At 56.0% G+C, this 20,097-nt stretch overlaps 1 protein-coding gene across 2 annotated transcripts in view; it reads right to left on the bottom strand.

Annotated features, from left to right (window-relative positions):
- Positions 1-20,097, bottom strand: part of PREX1 (phosphatidylinositol-3,4,5-trisphosphate dependent Rac exchange factor 1) — a 169,487-nt gene that overhangs the window by 28,210 nt on the left and 121,180 nt on the right. For both annotated transcript variants that reach the window (XM_024559770.4, XM_045194688.2), the window contains exons 14-18: positions 18,020-18,095; positions 9,270-9,342; positions 4,375-4,517; positions 2,664-2,756; positions 1,577-1,725 (exon numbers count right to left, since the gene is read on the bottom strand). In XM_024559770.4, the coding sequence (XP_024415538.2) occupies positions 1,577-1,725; positions 2,664-2,756; positions 4,375-4,517; positions 9,270-9,342; positions 18,020-18,095 (534 nt within the window). The remainder of the gene's footprint in view (positions 1-1,576; positions 1,726-2,663; positions 2,757-4,374; positions 4,518-9,269; positions 9,343-18,019; positions 18,096-20,097) is intronic.

Genomic DNA, 20,097 nt, shown 5'->3' with positions numbered 1-20,097 from the left:
TAAGAATAACAGCAGGGCCAGGCTTACCAGCCCCCAAATATACAGAGAAACCTCACATAGCCTAAGCAAAGCCCACGCCACCAGGATCACGGGTCAGTCAGAACCACCAGCCTGCCCACAAAGATTCAGTTCATGCACAGAATTCCACATCACCCTCCCCCTTCTCCACCACCCTCCTGGCGGGAGGAGGCCTCTGGGTGGCCAGTCCAGCACCTCAGCCGGTGACCGTCTTATTCAACGATCACAGACAGAAGGGTGAGAAGTGACCTGCACAGCTTGGTGCCGACTCTAGAAAAATGCCCATACGTGTGCCCTGGAGAACACGGTTTGAAAGCCCAGGTCTTGGCCATTCTTCAGGCAGAACACCAGAGCTAAGCAACTGGCACCTGCCCGGGATCATGCGGTGGGTGTCATTAATCCAGGGGCTTCAGTGCAGCTGTCTGCTCCCCCGTCAAGGGTGTGTGCCCCACAATGGCCTTCAGGATCGTCCCTCCCGTCCTTCCCGCCAGACAAGCCGTCTTGGGAGCCTGTTCTCAAACCCCAGGTGTCTCCAGAACTTTAGACAGGCACGTTCCACCTTGGTGACTTCTGCCACTTCCACATACCAACCAACCCATCAATCATTTTCCCTAAACTGACTTGCCTTTTTACTGAAATAATCCTATTTAAAACTTCCCATCACTCCCGTCAACAGAAAACTGCAAAGCGTTTGCCTTAAATAGAAGGGAGAAGTGGAAACCAAATGCACAATTTTTAAAATAGAAAACGCTTCCCCCTGTACCTATATCTGGTATTCAACCACTTCTTGCCAACCCCTGCAGCCAAGCAGCCTCCTCGCCATGCCCCTGCTGCCGCCTCTGCCCCCCACAATCCAGTCTTCACTAGCAGCCAGAGGCAATCTGCGGAACCCACGTGGGATCGTGCCTCACCTCCACTCAGAACCTTCACCTGGCTCCACGGTCCTGCTGTGGGCACAATGTCCTACACGACACTTGTTGTCTGGCTGACCTCACCAGACCACTCTCGCTCACTCCGCTCCAGCCCACCAGCTGCCTTACTACTCCTCACACACACAACCACAGTTCCTTCCGGGTCTTTACACTAGCTGTTTCCTCTGCCTAGAGCCCTCTTCCCCGACAAGTCACCCTGACTCCCCCCCTTACCTCCTTCAGGTCTCGGTGGCCCCAACCACCCTCCCTCCACACAGCCCATCCTCTTTCCCAGCTTTCCATGCTGGTCCACACCTCCTGCCACCTAATTCAGCATGCCCCTCACTTCCCCATTTTTTGTTTCAGCGTCTGTCTCCTGCTCTAACCTGCAACCCAACTGAGATCTACGAAGGGTAGAAATGTATCCATCCAGGGCCTGAAACACCACTGAGCACACCAAGGGTGCTCGATAACCACCTGCTGAATGACTGAAGGTGGCAGCCTCAAGTCAAGTGCCTGCCGAATGAGCCCCACCCATGGGGCACCAGGACAGCCCGGGCCCCCACCCCGACCCCAGCACTCAGGGTGCCTCCACCTGAGAGGAAGGTGGGTGGAAGGTGGGACACTTGGCCCCAGGGGACACTCACTCTTTGGCCTTGGTGGCCACCAGGAGGCGCAGTGGGCGGCGGGAGCAGAAAGACTGGTTGAGGATGGACTCCACCTCTGTGAGGGGCCGCAGGAACACCAGATCTTCATTGATGGAGTAGATCTTCCTCCCCACCTGCAGGCCGGCCATCTAGGCGGGGGAGACACACACACCAGGTTACCAGTCTCCTCCCCTCCTCACTAAGGAGCCTTGAACGCATTCAAGCAGCACAGTACCAGCCCCTGGGACTAAGCAAGACCAGAGTGACCCCCAGGACAACCCCGTTCCCCTGTGTGGCAAGCCGTCCTTCCCTTCTGCAGGCTGGTGAGACCCAGTGCTGGCCAAGGAGCTATGAAGATGAGCCTGCTACAGGTGCTGTAAAGGAGAGACTGCCCGGCCTTCCCCTGCTCTCTGCCTGGCCGTGTGAGGGCAGGAGGCACGGGACTAAGGCAGCCACCTCGTGACCGTGAGGGCATGGCCAGCAAAGTGGAAGAGGTGTTGACCCTGAACAAAGACTCACAACCACCTCCTTCAACTTAGACCATTAGACAAACAAAGCCCTGTGGCTCCAGCCTCGGCGTGGCAAGCGTGTGCCTACCTGCAGCCAAAAGCATTCACAGCCACTGCAGGGAGGCAGGCAGGCACCTGGGCAACCCTCCTCCACACCCAGGGGGACAGCTGCCAGGACCTGGAGCTGAATGCGTGGCCTGCCACACACTCTCCTTCCTCCACCAGACCTTTGTCCATGACAGAGCAGCAAACTTGTCTTATTCAGGCCATCAACAGATTAGTTTTTCCTCAGCACAGCTGATTGAGAAACTTTTTCTTGCACCTCTCCGAGGGGCCAGCAGAGGGGGCCAGTGGCACACACACTGAGAGACTGGGCGCACAGCCCTGAGCAGAGGGGCCCTGTCCCAGCTCCCCCAAGAAGGCAAGACAAGACAGCCCTGGACTCAGTTTCCCCACACAGGCAACAAGTGAAGAGGGACATCCCGGAATTGCTGCCTGCCTCAATAAACATGGAGAGACACCCCTCCCTCCGACCCACACTCAGCCCCTGCCAGGGCAGCCGCTCCGAGAGGCCTCACCTCGGCCAGCGAGCCCCTCTGGACCGACTTCACCACCACAACCTTGTTCTTCTCCTCGATGTCGAAGCCATAGTCTTCCTCCTGGGGCAGGATCTGTGGGCCCAGAGCAGGAGAGAGCAGGTGAGATGGGAGGGGGGAAGGGGCTGCGCGGAGGCAGGGAGCCAGCCCTGCCTTGGCCTCCATGCGGCAGTGACCCCGCCGGCTCCTCAGGCCCCACATCTACATGGGGCAGGGGTGCAGGGCGTGGGGAACGTGGCAGGAGAGAATAAACAGGAGCACCCTGCACACAGTAAGTGCTCAGCACCTATCTGTGAAGACACACCACGGGGTCCCCACCTCTCCTGGTGCTGATCACACACTTGTTTACTTTTCCTTGCCTGGCTCCCCCACCCTGAGGACAGTCTCCCCAGTCATTCACCACTGTCTCTCTGTGCGCTGGCAAGCTGTTAGTGCTCAATAAAAATGCACTAGCTTAATGAATAAACTAGATCCAAGTGTCTAGCCCCCAAGAACTTGAGGACAAGAAGGGGGCAGTCCCTCCCCCTGCAGAATGGCAGGCAGGTCGGAGACACAGGAAAATGTATTTATACGGTCAACAAATATCTGCTCAGCTCCTTGCTGCCTATCATATGGGTCGGGCACTTCACCGGGCGCTGGAAACCGTACTGAACGAGACAGACAGGCCCTGCCCTGATGCAGCTGTCTGGTGGGAGAGACAGACAACAAACAAATATAGAATGTGACACAGGGAGTGTATGAAGTTTGAATTAAAATAAAGCACTTAAAGGGGCAGAACATGGTGTGGTGGGGGCAGACGAGGTGATGTGTGAGCCAAGACCTGAATGAAGTGAGGAACAGGACTTTCTAAAGAGTGAAGAAAGTGCTCCAGGCAGAGGGCAGAGCATGTGCAAAGGCCCTGAGGCAGGCCCCAAGGGACTTACTGGGGGATGAGAAAGCAGATCAGAGAGGCTGGGGTGGACTGAGGAAAGGGAGAGGACAGCAGATGAAGCTGGAGAAGCATGAAGAGTCTCGTAGACCACAGGAGACTAGGTTTTATCCTAAGTGTGATGAGAAGCATGGAAGTGCTGTAGAGTAGGAGAAACGGGAATCACAAGGACAGCAGCCCCCAGAAGTACTGCAGGAGAGCAGCTGGTGGAGCCGTCTTCATGGTATTCAGACTTCGGCCCCACTCTGGCTGCGGCAGGAGACCCAAGCTCTCTGAGCTGTCCTGACGGTCCACTGTGGGCCAGGCACTGAGATGGAGGCCGCTGTCGAAACAGGACTTGCGGGCCAGGCTGCCAAACTATCTGAATAGGCTGGTAAACGTGCCACCTTAACTGCAAGGCTATTTACAGCAACTGGACAGACAGGGTGGCGGCCCAGGAGGCCTACGGCCCTGGCCTGCAGGATGAGTCATCTCAGGAAGCTGTCCTCTCTGCACAACGCCAGGTCACTTCCAGGTGGGAGGTGGGGTGGGCAAGGGGAGACGGAACAGAGAAGACAAGCAGGCTGGCAAGCCCAGTCTTTTTTGAGAAGAAGGTACTCTTGGCCCGTGAAGTGGCCTGGCCTCTTGGCAGCATTGCCAGCCACCCCCCAGGATCACCCCTACTCTGGGGCACTCCAAGCGTAGCCCCTATCTGAAGGTGGCCCAGCTGCCAGGCCTGCAGGCGGGTCTGGGGAGGAAGACACGGCAGCTCAGCTCTGCTCCTACCAGCAGGCGCTTGGCCAGAATGTTGTCCACCAGCTTGAAGTCGTTGCGAAGCTGTTTGTTCTTGCTGCTCGTTCCCTCCATCTCCTCGTCTGCGTAGAAGCGGAAGTACTGCGACTCATCCTTGAACTCACTCTTCTCCAGCACTGCAAACCCACAGACACACAAGCACGGGGTCAAGCTCACAGGGGGAGGGCTCAGCAACGCCTGCCCAGTGGCAGCCACCGGCCGGAACCAGCCCCTGGACAAGTTTGGTTTGGCCGGCGCCACGCTGTATTAAATGGAATCTTGTGCCAACACTAACATATTAGGATATTGCACCTAAATGACTGGCTTTCTGACTTCTCCCGAAAAACCCAAACTTGTCCCACCTGCTATAAAGACATATTTCAAAGCCACAGGAACAAAGCCAGTGTGGGACTCCAGCAGAAACAGACAAAGAACCAGTGGAAGAGAAGAGAAATCACTTAAGAGGACCGTGTGTCCATGAGAACTTAGTGCACAATGGATGATGATCACATGGAAGATTCCAGATGGTGCAGGGAACCCATTTAGGGGAAAACAGTAAAACTGGACCCCTACCTCACACCGTATACAATAAACTCCTGGTGGATTGAAGACCTAAATGTGAGCAGGAAAACTAAAGCTCATCAGACAAAATGCAGAAGAATACCTTTGTCCTAGGGAGCAAAAGGAGTTCAGGTACAAGACCCCCCCCCAAAAAAGCACTACCACTTCCATTTGATAAGAAAGCCATAGGCAGACAGCATAGTGTCTAAAGCGTAATGTCAAAAAAAGCTGCAATGTCTTTAAAACCAAGAATAACTATCTAGAATATACAAGAAACTCTACTAAACCAACCAGAAAAGGTTGGGAAACTCATGAACAAAGGGGCAAAGGATATGAATGGGCACTGAGCAGGTGGGTAAGCCCAAATGCACAGCAAGTATGTGAAAAGGAGCTCAACGTCACTGATGATCGGGAGACCACAAGGAGACACTGAGGCCAGAGACGGCCAGCTCGCTACCTCTGTCCATACAGGGAGTTTTCTTGAGACACTGCCACACCCATTTTTTCACGTGTCGTCTGGGGCCACTTTGGTGCCACAGCGAGAGATGAGTCACTGCAAGAGGCCACATGGCCCACACAGCCGAACATATTTATTATCTGGGCCTTTAGATACAAAGTTTTCTTTTCTTTAAAATATTTTTCCATTAACTCAATTTTATTTTTTTTTTAGAGAGAGGGGAAGGGAGGGAGAGAGGGACAGAAACATCGGTGGGTTGCCCTTTGCGCACACCATGACAGGGGCACTGAGCCCACAACTTAGACATGTGCCCTGACTGGGAATCGAACTGGCAACGTTGAGCTTTGTGGGATGATGCCCAACCCAGTGAACCGCACTGATCAGGGCTGGAGAAAAAGTTTTCTGACCTCTGTTCTAGGACCAGTCAGGAAAAGGAATAAAAATAACCAGTAACAGCCGTATGTGACCGGGTCCCTGTGGATTACAGTGTAACCAGGCTCACCGTGGACACAGGCTCAAGTTCATTTACTCCTCTGATGAGGATGTGCCGCACCCCTTTAACGGAAGGGGAGACTAGGGCCGGAGAGGCTAAATGAACTGAGCGAGGTCACAGAGCGCCTCCTTTTCACCGTGCTGCCCAGCCTGGCCTGTTCAATGGATAGAGGCAGGGACAAGTTACATGAGGAAGGGGCTGTCACGGCTCAGGCTGGGAGAGGCGGCTGTAGGAAGTGAGGGGACCCGAGAGGAGGAAAACCAGCTGCCTTCGCTTCACAAAATGTCCCCACCATCCCTGCACGCAGACGCTGTCTGCTGACTTGGTGACTAAAGAGAAGCAGCAGGCGGCGCTCCGTTCGTCCTTCCTCCTTTCCTGGGACGTCTGGCTGTTTGTGAGCATCCCTCTCCGGCCACCCCTCTTACCTCTTGAGAGAGCAGACACACAAATTACCGCTCTCCCCAGAGCTGGGGAGCCAGGCCCCGGGGGGCCGGCTGGCTCCACCTCCACTGTAAACATGTGGGAAGAAGCAGGACGCTGTGCTGAAATGTCTGGGGAACAGCTGGCACCCCCGAGTCCAGCCGCTCGGCAAGGTGAGGTCCCACCACTGCCGTCTCTCTGTCGAGCCCGTGGGCCAGGCTTGTGAGACGGCAGATGTAGGTACAGATCCCTGCTCAGCCCCTTCCCGACTTCACACTTGTAGCCTCGCTGAGCCTCAGTTTCCTCTTCTGTGGGGGTAGTAATGGCACCAACATGGCTGTGAGGGTCAGGTGTCGAGCCTCAGTTTCCCTGTGTGTGCCTAAAGTGAGAGTCGGACCACCAGCCTCTCGGGTGCCCCCCTGAGGACACCTCAGGGCCCGTGAGCACAGGTCAGAAGCCTCAAGGCGCCACGCAGGCCTCCACTCTGCTCCCTAACCTGCATTTTGCAGTGGCCACAAACCTAGGATTTGGCCCTTTCCAATTTTAGCCTGTTTTTGAGTTCGTGGCAGGGAATAGGGGAGCAGCGGCCACACCCTGCAATTTCTCTCCCTGGGGGGCCCTCGGAGTGTTGGTACTGCCGGGGAGTCACCCCCCCATGAATGTCCTCAGCCAGCAGCCTTCCCGGAACAGCGGCTGGGTGGACCCCTAATTACTCTCACCCACAAATGAGAGGTTCTGCCCAGCTGATGGCAGGAGGGACAGAGCTATCAGAGGCCCCACGGGGAGCAGAGCAGCTTCTGGGAATGAGGGACTTTGGTGAGCCAGGGCCAATGAATGGGAATGACGAGGCTGCCCCGGCTGGGGAGTGAGTCCAACCCCAGGGCCGCAGGCCTGCTGAGCTCAGAGGGGAGGGGACAGAGAGGCCTGCAGCAGAAAGATGGGGAAACTGAGGCCTGGAGAGCAGCCTGGACTTACAGGGAGTGAGCTGAGGCAGGCCTAGAAGCAGGCCTGCAGGCTACCAGGCAGGGGAGGAACCAGGTGACCTTCCCTGTGACTGGCACACCTCTCACCCTGCTGAAGGCACAATGAACCCAGCGGCTGCCCCAGGGGAGGGAAATCCTGGCCACAGCCTGTTTGTACAAAAGTTTTACCGGAGCACAGCTGTGCCCATTTGTTTACAGACTGCCTGTAGCTTTTCTCACGCTGCAGCGGCAGAGCTGAGTGGTGACAGAGACCATGCGGGCCTGAAACGCCGAACTCTTCACCGCCTGGCCCTTCGCAGACTTTGCTGATCTGAGTCACAGCACAAAGCAGAATCCAGGAGGGGGAGAGGCCAAAAGACCTCCCAGTCTCACCCCGCCTGCCACCCCCTGGGTCCATCCAGAACAGATGCCGGGACTATGGCACCCACCTCCTCCTCACTGGCCTCCCTGCTGCTGCCCCCACCCTCACAGACACTCTTCAAGGACACCAGAGGGGTCCTGTACAAACCAAAGTCGGACATGCCCCTCCTCTGCTCCGACCCTGCCCAGGACTCCCCCTCACAGGAGCGAAAGCCAAAGTCCTCCTCACACGCTTGTAATGTTCCAGAACATGTTCTCACTTCACTGTCGTCTGATTAGCACACGCTCACGCACATGCTCAGACACACACAACACACAAACCTGTGAGCTCCCGATGGGGGACTGTTCACTGCTCACTGCTCTGTCCCCAGAGCCTAGCATGGTGCCTGCATGCAGCAGACACCCCCTCAGCGAGTGAACGAAGGGCAGCGTGGAATCAGCCTGACTGGGACAGCGCTGCCCCAGGAAGAAAGGCGAGTCTGACCAGGACCCCGAGTGGAGAAGGAGAGGAGCTCCTGCAGCCGGGTGGCCGGGGAGGCCTCGCCGGGGAGGCAGGAACTGAGCGGGAACGCAGAACGAGTGAGGGGTGAAGCAGGCAGGGAGGGCACCCCGAGGCGAAGGCCACGCAAGTGCCAGGGCCTTGAGAATGTGCTGGAACCAGGAGAAGGGCTCCTTGGAGGAGTTAAAGTCTACCTGTCCTGCCCAAAGGGCAGGAAACTTGGGGCTCCCCGGGGGCCAGCGAGGGAAGGCCTGGAACTCAGGGGTTGAGTGTGTGGCCCGTGAAGCCAGCCTGCTGGGGTTCACATCCTGATTCCTACTTGCCATGTAACCTTGACAAGTTTCTTAACTGCCTGGGCTTCTCTTTTCTCCTTTACAAACGGGGATGAAGTTAATACGGACATCAAAGGATACTTACACGGATTAAGCCAACACACGGAGAGGGCTTAGAAGGAGGCCAGGCTCACAGGGCACTGACTTCTGCTCTAGTGTAAAGTGGTATTGATGGAACCATTTTCTCCCTCCTTCTCCCCAGCTTCCCGCCCCAGGATCATCTCAGGACTGCCCACCTCGCCACCCCTCTCATGTGCTTCCCCCCGAGGGAAGAGTGATTCATCTGAAGGGTGAGGCTGGGAATCGTGGCAGGAATGGCCCTGCCTTCCTCTGACGCTCACAGCCAGTCTGTTCTCTCCTCCCCACGGAGCCCGTGGGCCAGGCCTGGGCCTTGCTGCCCATCCTGGAAGGCCACGCCCGTCCAGGAGGAAGAGCACAGGCAGCCCATGGATTTGACCTCGAATCCAGTCTGTTTTTTCAGCCAAGTTTTACCAGCCACCTTGGTCCCTGATGGACACTAGAAGTGATCTCTTAATCAGTGCAGAACGGGAGCGAGGAAGGGGGGATTCGAGAGTTGCTCCAAACCCCCTACAATCTACAGGCCTGCAGACCCAGCGTCTAGCCTGGGCTCACCCATGGGCACGGGGGGCACCTCCAGCCCACCATATGCTTCCTGTGGGCCTCAGTTTCCCCTCCCTGTGACATGCACCAGGGACCAGAGGCCATGCCGGCCCTTCTGTTCCAGGACAGATGGAGGCTGGGTGGAGGGGGAGGGGTGGATTACCGTGGTGCATGAAGCCGTTGTTACACAGGCCCACGCCAAGCGCCACTGCCTCCTCCCGCGTCTGGCAATCGCCCTGCAATGGAACAAGAAGGGAGGGCATTAGATGGATGACTGGCACTGGAGGGGCTGCCTGGGGCTGGAGGAAAGCCCACCACCCCCCAGCATGGAAACTCCAGAAGGACAGGGATTTGTGTCTCTTTGTTTACTGGGGTACCCCCAAAACATGTTTGTCATTGTTAACAAATCTCAGACAAGAGTATTATTTTATTGTATTTGCAGTAAGTGCATTGAGCAGTGTGTGATAAACACCACAAGAGAGAAATAGAGATTTTTAAGTAGCAGACCCAGTTGGTTGCCTGGAAACCACCCTTTCCAGGCCCTGTAGCACTTTACAGAACCCTCACTGCTGTGGACGGCAACGCACCTATCCAGACAACCACAATCCCAGCCTCCCTTGCAGCGAAAGGTGGTCAAGGAGATGGAAGCGGAAATCACTGGTAGGGGACTCCAGTAAAACCCGCTTTGTCCCTGGCCCGCCCTTTCTCTTCTCCTGCCTGGAACAAAATGGTGATGGCTGGAGCTCCTGCAGTCACCCTAGACCACAGAGCGACCTCAAGGACAGAAACATACTAAGGATGGCACAGCAGAAAGCGTGTGGTCTCCAAAGATATAATGAGTCCACCCTGGCAGCTCTGAACTACCAGCCTCTGGTTTTCTCTCATACTGCAGAAAAATAAAACCCTAATTTCTTTGACTCTGTAGTTGGCTCTCTGATTGAAATCAAGTTCAATTCCTAACTGAACTCACTCTAGCCAGTGAGGCATCTGGGGAAACCTACAGGGGATTCCAGAGACCAACCCCCACCCTGAGAAGAGGTGCTGCCCCTCCCTGCCTGGGGTGGAGTCACATGAGGAAGTGATGCACGGGGCTGCGGGACTATCTAGTGGCTGAAGTGGCAGACCTGCGGAGTGAGGAGGAGGGAGTGGAGGATGGAAGGTCCTTCTTGATATGTGTGGCCTGCTACGGGCATGGTTATCTGCTCAGGCCACTGCTTAATTGGGTTTTTGTCCTTGCAACTGACAACCCTCTTAACTGGCACAGTTTAAACAGGGGGGATCTGGCTCATCTCAGAGCTTCCCCGAGAAAGTGACATCCAACCCCAAACGGAAGAATGACCAGGTGTGACAAGTGTGCTGGGCCCACTTTTAGGGCCAACTCTCCCACGTAAAATGTCATCTTGGTGGGACAGCCCCTCAAGGTTTGCCACTGCCTGCCACACCCCCCTCCACCAGCCCGCCCTGGCCAGGTTGAGGGCACATGACCCACGGGAGGCCAATGAGACACTCCGTGCCCCAGGAACATGACTGAGTGGGGAGGCTCAAGGACCAGGAACTGTTGGTGTGGATTCTCCCTGAGAACAGTGTCCTGGAGATGGTGCCCCTGAGCTCAGGCGCCTGAGCAACCGGGCGTTTCCTGATGCCAGTTCTTTCTAAGGCCTGGCTCCTGGGTCTCGCCTTACAATACAGCATCTCCCTCTTTTTCAGCCCTCACGTTAGCCAGAATCTGCTTCTGGTAGCCTGAATAATCTCAGTATGTTCAGGCAAAGCATGTCAGTTGTGTGTGGGCTTGGGGAGGGGGAGTGGGGCACTCTGGGGGTGTGGGGAGGGTTGACAGGCAGACGAAACGACAAAGGTCTACCAGTGGGACAAAGCTTGGAGCACAAAAGACAGCGTGGCTGGCAAAGAGCAGCTCAGCTCCATGAGGCTGTGTTCCCTGCCGAATCCCAAGGGCCCGCATATAGTAGGTGCTCAGTAAACATGTGTTGATAAACTGAAGGTCTTGTCAGCGGGATCCAAATCACGCAGAAGCTTGCAGCCACGTCAATGAGCTTTAACTAAGTTCAGCCAGCCTCTCATTTAAATAATTCCCAAAGTGAGAAGGTCCAAGAGGCCCTCGCCAGACACGGCCAGGCCAGAGGCCTTGACTGTCCCAGACCCGTTGGGCACCGGAAGGGCCAGGGAGGGAATTTCCCAGCTACGGAAGTGAAAGCCAGAGGCAGCAGGACTCAGTCTGCCGGGATGGGGCTCAGACACAGGGCAGACGGCCTGGGGGAGCGGCCGGCCGTCATATTTCGCTGCACTGGCTGACCCGGCTGACCAGAGGAAGACAAATCTCTCCTGGGGGACCCTCGGCCAGTGTCTGGAGGGCCAGAGGGCTCAGAGCCCAGCCAGTGGAGGTCACCATCCAGGACAGGCCACACCCAGAGCAGCTGCCCTGGGCGGGGAGGGGCCAGTGGGGAAGGCACAGCCTGGCCCAGGAGTCCAGCAGGCCCAGCTCTAACGCCTGGGAGACCTGGGCAGCCGCCTGGAGCCCACCTGGCGCCCACCTGGCTTTCTGAGGTACTCTGTCTAGGCTCCCAGCCCATCCCTGCTTCCCTACTCCCCTGCTCCCCAAAGGGCCCTGGGGTGACTCACAGGAAGGCTACTAAAGTTAGAACAGCAGCGGGATTCTCAGGTTAACAGTGAAAGATGTTGACCCTGGATGCACCCATCACCTGAAAAGTGAGCTCCCACCCTACATCCCATCAGCTGTGGGGAGACCACAGGTCACCAAGTCGCCTTCTTCTCCCCACCCAGAGGCAGGCACGGGAACACACAGCACCACACTCCCCCGTCCTGTCCCCCACTCGCCCACTCACCCCCAGTGCTGGAAGCTCCAGCCACAGTGGCCTCCTTGCCGCTCCTTCCCCACACGACATGTGACCCCACCTCAGGGCCTTTGCCCTGGCTTTTCAGGTCTCGGTACCCACATAACCTCCTCAGAGTGGGGCCTTCCCTAATCCCCCTGAGGTAGGGCCCCACCCCTTCCACCACACGTCCTCTCCACAAATACTCATCCAGTAACACTGTCTTGTTCCCTCGTAGGACATCTGTGCCAAGCTTGTCACGACCAGAAATGAACTCGTCCCTTCAGGGTGTGGCTCTCGGGCCCCATGCTCCCTGCCCCTGGGTCCCTCCTAAAAAGCAAACTGGTTTAAGGTCTGTCTCCCTCCAGAATGTCAGTCCCATGGGCGGCGACAGTGCCTGCCACGTCCACCCCACCTCCGTACCTTGAAGCACAGCCTCTAGCATTTAGTGAGACCCCCCAAAAAACAGTCTGATGAATGAATTATTGGATGAAATGAATGAAAAATCCAATTTGGAAACAGCCTGAACTCACCTGTATCTGCCTCAGTTTCTGTGTCTCTAAAATGGGGGCAATAACCATGCCCACCCTCAGAGACCCTTGTGAGGACTGAAGGACGTGTTCCCCGCGAGGCTCCTGGCCCAGGGCCTGGCTTGCAGGGAGCATCTGATAAACGTCAGTTACTCTCGCTCGGCTACCTCTCAGGAGGGAGAACTACCTAGGAACTAAGGGAGCAGAGGCAGTGCAGGGCTGGAGAGGGAACGCAGAGGGGGGCACTTACCAAAGGCCTGAGCAGGCCCCCTGCCCGGGACTTCTGAAACCCGTGCCGATGACGGAGGGGGCCTCTCACAACCACCTCATGCCAGGCACTGCACAATCTCACTCGGCCTTCACGGCCACCCGAAAGCGATCCCTCTTATGAACCCCACATGATAAATGAAGAAACTGAGGCAGGGACAGGCATGGCACCTGCCCACGGTCACACTGTGAGAACGGAAGCCTTGCAGAGCCGGACCCTCCCCCTTCCAACCACCATGTTACAGGTAGGGAAACTGAGGCTGCAGCCAGGGCTCCTTCCTGCCTGTTTCATCCTGTTTCCTCTGCCATTGCCTGGAGTCGCCGGCCTGGCCCCTTGCCTGCTCCCACCCTGGCCCCCAGCCCCCTGTACTGAATGAACACCCTGACGCTGTCAGCACCCACCATCTGGCTGATGGCAGGGGTCTGCGTGGCGGGCACTCCGGCGCATTTCAGCTGAGCCAGCACAGGAGCCGCCCCGCACCTGGCTTCCAGCCTGTCCCTGCTGGCTCCCACTGCATCTGACGGCCACAGCCGGGGCCGTCCTGGAGCCCAGGCAGCACAGACCAGAAGCCACCGAGCAGAGAGGGGGAAGGGAGCAAACTCTGGAGCCCGATTCCCTGGATTCAAAATCCAGGGTGGTCTGTGGCCATGGGTTAGGACTACCAAGGCATCCTAACAGCTCCTTGAATACCTACAGTCTTATTGGAATGCCCCCTGTGTGTGTCCTGAGGCAAGTCACATGACCTGAGCCTCAGTTTCCTCATCAGTAAAATGGGAACAACTTTTCCTCAGATTGTTCTTGGGGTTCAATGAGATAACATGTGGAACTGATACAAAGCACAGCTTGTCTATTGAAGGACTAATAGCCACCTTATCCTCAGAGTTAAAAGAACTCTGATTTGTCCAAGTAGTGGGTAGGAGACCCTCCCCCAGGCTCAAGGGGTGAATTATGAGAAATTTTAAGCCACTCTCAGCAATACCTGGTTCTCTCTCTCAGGGAGTGGTTTGGGGGTACATGTGGGACCCAGATGGCCCACGAGACCACCAGGGTAAGTGGAAGTTTCCTCACTAAACAAAATGAAAAAGCTCTCTCCCACTGCCCCTGCTGCCTGCCTTGGTCTCTAGGTCTGCATAAATGTGATGGCTGGAGCTGTGGCAGCCATCCTATAACTATGAAGCAACTGGCAATAGATGGCGGAACAGAAAGATGGAAGGAGTGTGGGTGCAAATGGCTCCACTGAGCTCTGTGACCATGAACCGTGGATGCCTAGTTACCGTGAGAAAGAAAATGTGTTACTGCATCAGGCAGGTTTCCTATTACGTGCGGCCTAAAGCATTTCTAGCTAATCAGCGGGTTTCAATCAATGTTTTGTTTCAAGGAGCAGAATGACCTAGAAGTCGGCAATGAAGATGTACTCAAAGCAACAGAATCCTCCGTTTGTTTTCCTGACTTTCCTGCTAAGGTAAAGGCAGGCAGACTTGCTGTAACCAGCCCCCAAGGTCACACCTACACCAGCCTCTCCCCACAGAGAGACCCCCCACGCACACCCTCTGCCCCCTTTTCCTCACCCAGAGCCAGATGCCAGCTGCCTTTCGGTCAGCCTCTTGGAAGCCATCCTCCTGCATCGGCTCCCATTAGCGTCCCTGTGTCCCCAGCCCAGGCCAAGCCAGTGGAGGTCGGCTGATGTGGACAAACGCATGTCATGGTCAGCGGTGTCCTTACTTCACCATCCTCCTCCTGCCGCTACTTGCAACAAGATGCTTGGCGGGGGCTGGGGTGGGGGTGGGGGAAGAGGACCGTTCTCAGGACTGAGTGACCATGACTCAGGCAGAGCTTCTCTGACAGTGCTGCCCACGAGCAGTGCCCACTGTGCCCAGCACCCATCACCAAGGAGAAGCCAACCCTGGTGGCTGCTGGTTCCCCTCCTTGCTGGAGTGCTCCAGGGTGCAGCCCTGAGGTTTCCCGCTCAGCCAGGACCTTAGAGTCATTTCAGACTCCTGTCTCTCTGTCACCTCCCACACCCCGGCCAGCCATCGGCAAGCTCTGTTAGATCTACCTTCAAAAACTCCAGTATCTGACCACTTCTCCCACCTTCCCCATGGCCACCCACTTCTCAGGCACCATGCTCCCTGGCTGGAGTTCTGAAGTCACCTCCTCTCCGGCCCCTCCTGCCAGCCTCGCCCCCCACAGCTTGTGCTCCACACAGTCAGAGGGACCTTAGCTGACTGCAGTGGGCTGCCATCCCCCTTGTGCTCAGTAGCAGGAACAGTAGCCGGAACCCCCCACAGCCCCCAAGGCCCAGTGCGACTGGCTGCCCCGGCTTCCTGGCTTCCCCATGACCCCTCCCTCTCGCTCACACTACTCCCGCTGCACGGCTTCCTCCTCACTGCTCTCGGACACACCAAGCCCACCCAACAATGAGCCCCCGAGTTGCTGTCCCAGCAGAGGAGGGTCCATCCAGACATGCCCCTGGCTTGCTCATGTCCTGCCTCAGGTCTCTGCTCAAATGTCCCACTCAGCAAGCCTTCTCTGACCCTCTGTGGAAACTGCACCACCCCGCCATTCGAAGGGTCAATTCCCCCCGCAACTCCCACGCACTCTGCCCCTACCCCCACCCTGGCACCTGGCACCAGCTAATGTGTTCTACATTCCCCTTCTTGTTTACGAAACGCCTCCCCTGACCTTCACCAACACTTAAGGCCTGTGACAGCAGGAGCTGTGCTGTGTTCGCTGCTGCGTCCCAGAACCTGAGGCAGTGCCTGGTCCCAAGCTGGTGTTCAAAGGAAAGAGATGAGCTAATGGGCCCTCTTGTCGATTTTCTCTCCACTCTCTTCTAACTGCTCACTGCAAATACCACCCAAGAGCTGACAAGGAACAGCACATCCACGGTGGAGGTGTCACCTGGGCACCACGTGCCTCCAGTCCGCCCCTCCTCCACCCACCCACTGGGAAGTCCAGTGGGCACCCAGAGGCGGCGCCTTCCCATGCCCATGGCACCGGCGTTTCCTCCCATCTTTCCGACACTGTAAATGGCTGCGTCGCTTTGGCTGCCCGTCACTCCAAAACCCCAGGGCTTATCCTCAAGCTTCACCCCACCCACAGCAGTGCATCCAGAGCCTTCCCCGCTGTCCAAACAGTCCTCAGATCCACAACTCCCCGCCACCTCTGCGAGCCACCCCACCCCCAGCTCATGCCTAGATCTGCCATTTAGGGCAAAATCCACATCAGGCTTTAAAGCCAACAGGCAGCCGTGGGCAGCGAGGGAGCTCGGAAAACATGAGGCCACGGAAAGGTTCAAGGTGTGAGAAGCACCACATAAGAGAGCCCTGAACCAGGCCAGGTCTGGACTTTTACCAAAGAGGCCAAGCCACAAAAGAAGACAACAGGTACCACCCCTCACCTGCCGCACACTCAGAACCCAGGGCTCTGTGCACACCCCCAACGGCCAGCTGCCACTTTCCTGTCCTATGCACCCTGCTCCCATCCCCCCACGGTGTCTTCAGCCTTCCTTACTGCCTATAATTCCAACCCACAGTGAGTCCTTTAGGAAGGACATGAGGAACTGTAGTAACAGCTACATTTACTCTCTGTCTGGCGCCCTCTGAAGCACGTCAAATGATTCACTCATTGAATCCTCAAATAACCTAAAGGGAAAGGGATGGTTTTTTGGCTTCATTTTACCAGTGTGGAAACTGAGGCACAGAGCGGTTAAGGAGCTTGTCCAAGATCACTCGGTGAGGAAGTGGCAGAGCTGGGACTTGAACCCAGGTCTGCCTGGCTATCAGTAAAGCACATGACCTGGGCTGGTTTTGAGGGATCCTGAGGATGGTGTGGTACAATGGTTAGATGCTCTGCACTTCCCAAATGTGCAAATCTGGATTTAGAGCCAGGGTCATTTCAGGACCGCCCAGACCCTGGGGACCCACGTCACGGCAAACAGATCACAGATCAAACTGCACCCACATCCTACATTAAATATGTTTGTTGGGCTTGTAAAATATCTGAAAGGATTTCTCTAAACTTGGTTTTGAAGGTATTTGATGCCAAGAAACAATTACTTTACAGATTTGCTATGATTTCTAGGCAATCATCAGGAATTTGTGCAACATGAGAAAATCCAGCCAGCAAACTGCTTTTGAAAGGCACGAGGCTTTCATGAACATTAAATGAAGGTCGACATAGAGCTGTAAATGTTTAAACATTTATCCACTTTGATTTTGCAGTTGTCTCCTCATCTTTGGAGCCAGTATGTTCTTTTTACAGACTACAAATGCACATTCCCACAGGCCCCCCGAAAAGTCTGCAGAACCGAGACACCTGTGGGTGACACAGGCCAGTCTGAGTCCCAGCGTTGCTGCTGCGAGGCTCTGCGCCCCGGACCAGGCGCTCGGTCTCCCTGGGCCCCAGTTCCCCCGGCTGTAAGTGGGTCGGGGGACTCAGAGAGATAAAGCCCAAAGCCCAGCCAGCGCCCAGCCCAGAGCACACGCCCCCTGAACAGAAGCCATAAAGGACAAAAGGCAGGTAGATAGGAGTGTCTGCAGCACCTGACGGAACCAACACCTCGGGGAAGTTGCAGCAATCTGCCCAGCCCCTGCCCACCGGGAACTTCTGTGAACATAGTAACTCGGCAAGTTCCACACGAGACCAACTTGTCCCCATTGGCCCAGAACCGTCCCAGTTTTACAACTGAACGCGTTAAGGTGGCAGCAACCCAAGGGCCCATTCGCTGGTGAACTGATAAATAAAGCGTGGTCTCTCTGCACCGTGGAACATTATTCCGCCTAAAGAGGGAGGAAACGCTGGCACGTGTTACAGCACGGATGAGCCTGGAGACGTGCTGAGGGCAATAAGCCAGCCACCGCAAGACAGATGCTGTGTGATTCCACAGATCGGGGGTGCCGAGAGCAGCCGGAGTGAGAGAGAGAAAGTAGGAGGGAGGCTGCCAGGGGCTGGGGGAGGGAGGAATGGGGGTTTAGTGTTTACAGGGTACGGAGTTTCAGTTTTGCAAGAGGGAAAGAGCTCTGGAGAGGGAAGGTGGTGATGGCTGAACGGCCATGTGAGTGTGCCTGAAACCACTGAACTATACACTTACAAACGGTTAAGGTGGTGAGTGTTACATGTATTTTATCACAAGCAGAAGATAATTAAAAGTGAAAAAAGGAAAAGACCTCAAAGGACCCCATCCCGGTTAGGCACTCAATCCTGGGCAGAGCTAGACGGCTGGCCCCACGGGTTCAGGGCAGCAGTGGGGGTGGCGAGTTCTCACCTGAGCCAGCAGCCAGTCCACCAGCTTGCTCCCAGGCAGCACCGACTTGTACGTCTTCAGGTGGTAATCGCGGTCTCTGCCGAGAGGAGGAGGCACACCATGAGCGGCTGGGGAGACTGCAGATGGGAGCAGCCCCGGCTTTCCTGCTTCTACTGCCCTGATCCAAGAGATCCCAGGCACTCTGGGCTCACTTGGGGTGGGGGGGAAGGCATGGGGACAGCACTGGGCAGGGAGTCTTGACCTGAATTCCATACCTCACTCACAGTGTGACCTGGGGCAAGTCTGTCCCAACCCAGGACTCCCTTCTCCCCTCAGGGGCAGGAGGTGATGGCTCTAAGGCTCCTCTCTCCAGCCCAGGGGTTCTCAAGCAGGGGCAACTTTGCCCCTCAAGGGACACCTGGCTGTGTCTGAAGACAGTCTGTGCCACTATGACCTGGTGGGAGGTGGACGTGCCACTGGCACCTAGCAGGTAGAGACCAGGGATGCTCCTAAACGTCCCGAATGCCCAGAAGAGCTCCCAGAGAAAGAACCATCCAGCCCAAAGCGTCAACAGCACCACGGCTATGGAAAACTGACTGAGCAGTGAAAACAGCCCTCAATCCCTCTTCCCTTTTCTGTTTCGTTGTTGACATTCGTGCAGGCAGAGGTAACAAACCCTTCCAACGTGGAAGCGCCTCTGCCAGGGCTGGTGTGGGGAATCAGGCCTGGGCAGGGGGCAGGGGGCAGGGGCCTGGGACGTGCCTAGCTCTTTTGGAGGTAAACACTCCAGCCTGAGTGACCTCTAACCTCCTGCTGAGTCCTGGTGCAAAGGCTCTGATGACCTTACGACCGAACTGTAATGATGTCTCAGCCTCTCAAGCCACCAAAAGTGAGTGTCTGTGGCCAGCCCATGTTGAGGCTAATAAGGTCCAGATGGGGAGTTTTTCTGGGGTCTTTAGGAGCTGGAATGTCCAGCAGGCCGGGTCACGGAAGGGCCCTTCTGGGACTTACAGAAGGACAGCAGGGGACAGGCTGAGGAGGCAGAGGCAGGGCTGGAGATGAAAGTGGTTCCCGGGGCCTGACCTCCCACAATGAGGCCAAAGGCCAACCAGGCCAGCAAATGCCAGGAAAGGCCCTTCCTCTCTGCTCCTCTGAGAGGTGATAAGGGCTGTCAGGACAAAGGGACAGAGGGATCTCCACCTGGATTAGAACCAGGTCAACCTCTCTGTCCCTTCGTCCGCAGCCATAAGCTTCCTGGGAGAGAGAACAACCAATCGCTGGCATTTCCGCAGCACTAGGTGCCAGGCGCCATTCACACTGAATCCTCACGACGGCCCAAGAGGTGTGAGCTAGTCTTATGCCCATTTCACAGATGCAGACAGAGGCCAAAGAGAGTCATTACCTTTCAGCAAGTTACTCAACAGACATTCACTAAGTGCTACTTTGCCCTAGGCCTGTACACTCCAACATGTGGCCATTTTTCAATCAACGCGTATGAAATCAAACTTAAAGTCGCATTCTTCAGTCTCAAGGGTTTGAGAGCCACATGGACTAGAAGCTACTGGGCTGGACAGCACAGATGTAGAGCACTTCTGCCAGTGTGGAAAGTTCTACTGGACGGTGCTGTTCAAGTGTCTGCGGACACAGCAATGAGCAAGCCCCTGCCCCTGGTGAGTTTACAGTCCAGTGGGGAAAAGACAGTAACAGATAAAGAAATAAGTATATGTCAACTGACATACTGACAACAGTCATACTGAGAAGTTCAAGGAGAAAGCCAAAGGGAAGTAAGGAGGACAGTGTGTACCCGATGGTGATACTTTAGAAAGGTGCTCACGGAAGGCCCCCTGAGACATCATCTGGAGGAAGTCAGGAGGCAAATATGCATGTATGTAAGGGAAGAGCATTTCCAGCAGAGGGAACAGCAAGTGCAAAGGCCCTGAGGTGGATCCTATTAGTGTCCCCGTTCCACAGAGGAAAAAGTGGAGGCACCAGGAGGTTAAGTGACTGCCCAAGGTCACACAGCTGGTAACTGGCAGGCTGAGGTTCAAACTCACCACCATGCTGCAGTGTTTCCCAAAAAGCTCATTTAGCCCTAATAA

This window comes from Desmodus rotundus, chromosome 6 (assembly GCF_022682495.2).
Source record: "Desmodus rotundus isolate HL8 chromosome 6, HLdesRot8A.1, whole genome shotgun sequence".
In the NCBI taxonomy this organism is placed as follows: Eukaryota; Metazoa; Chordata; class Mammalia; order Chiroptera; family Phyllostomidae; genus Desmodus; species Desmodus rotundus.
This window is presented reverse-complemented; position numbering and strand designations above follow the sequence as displayed.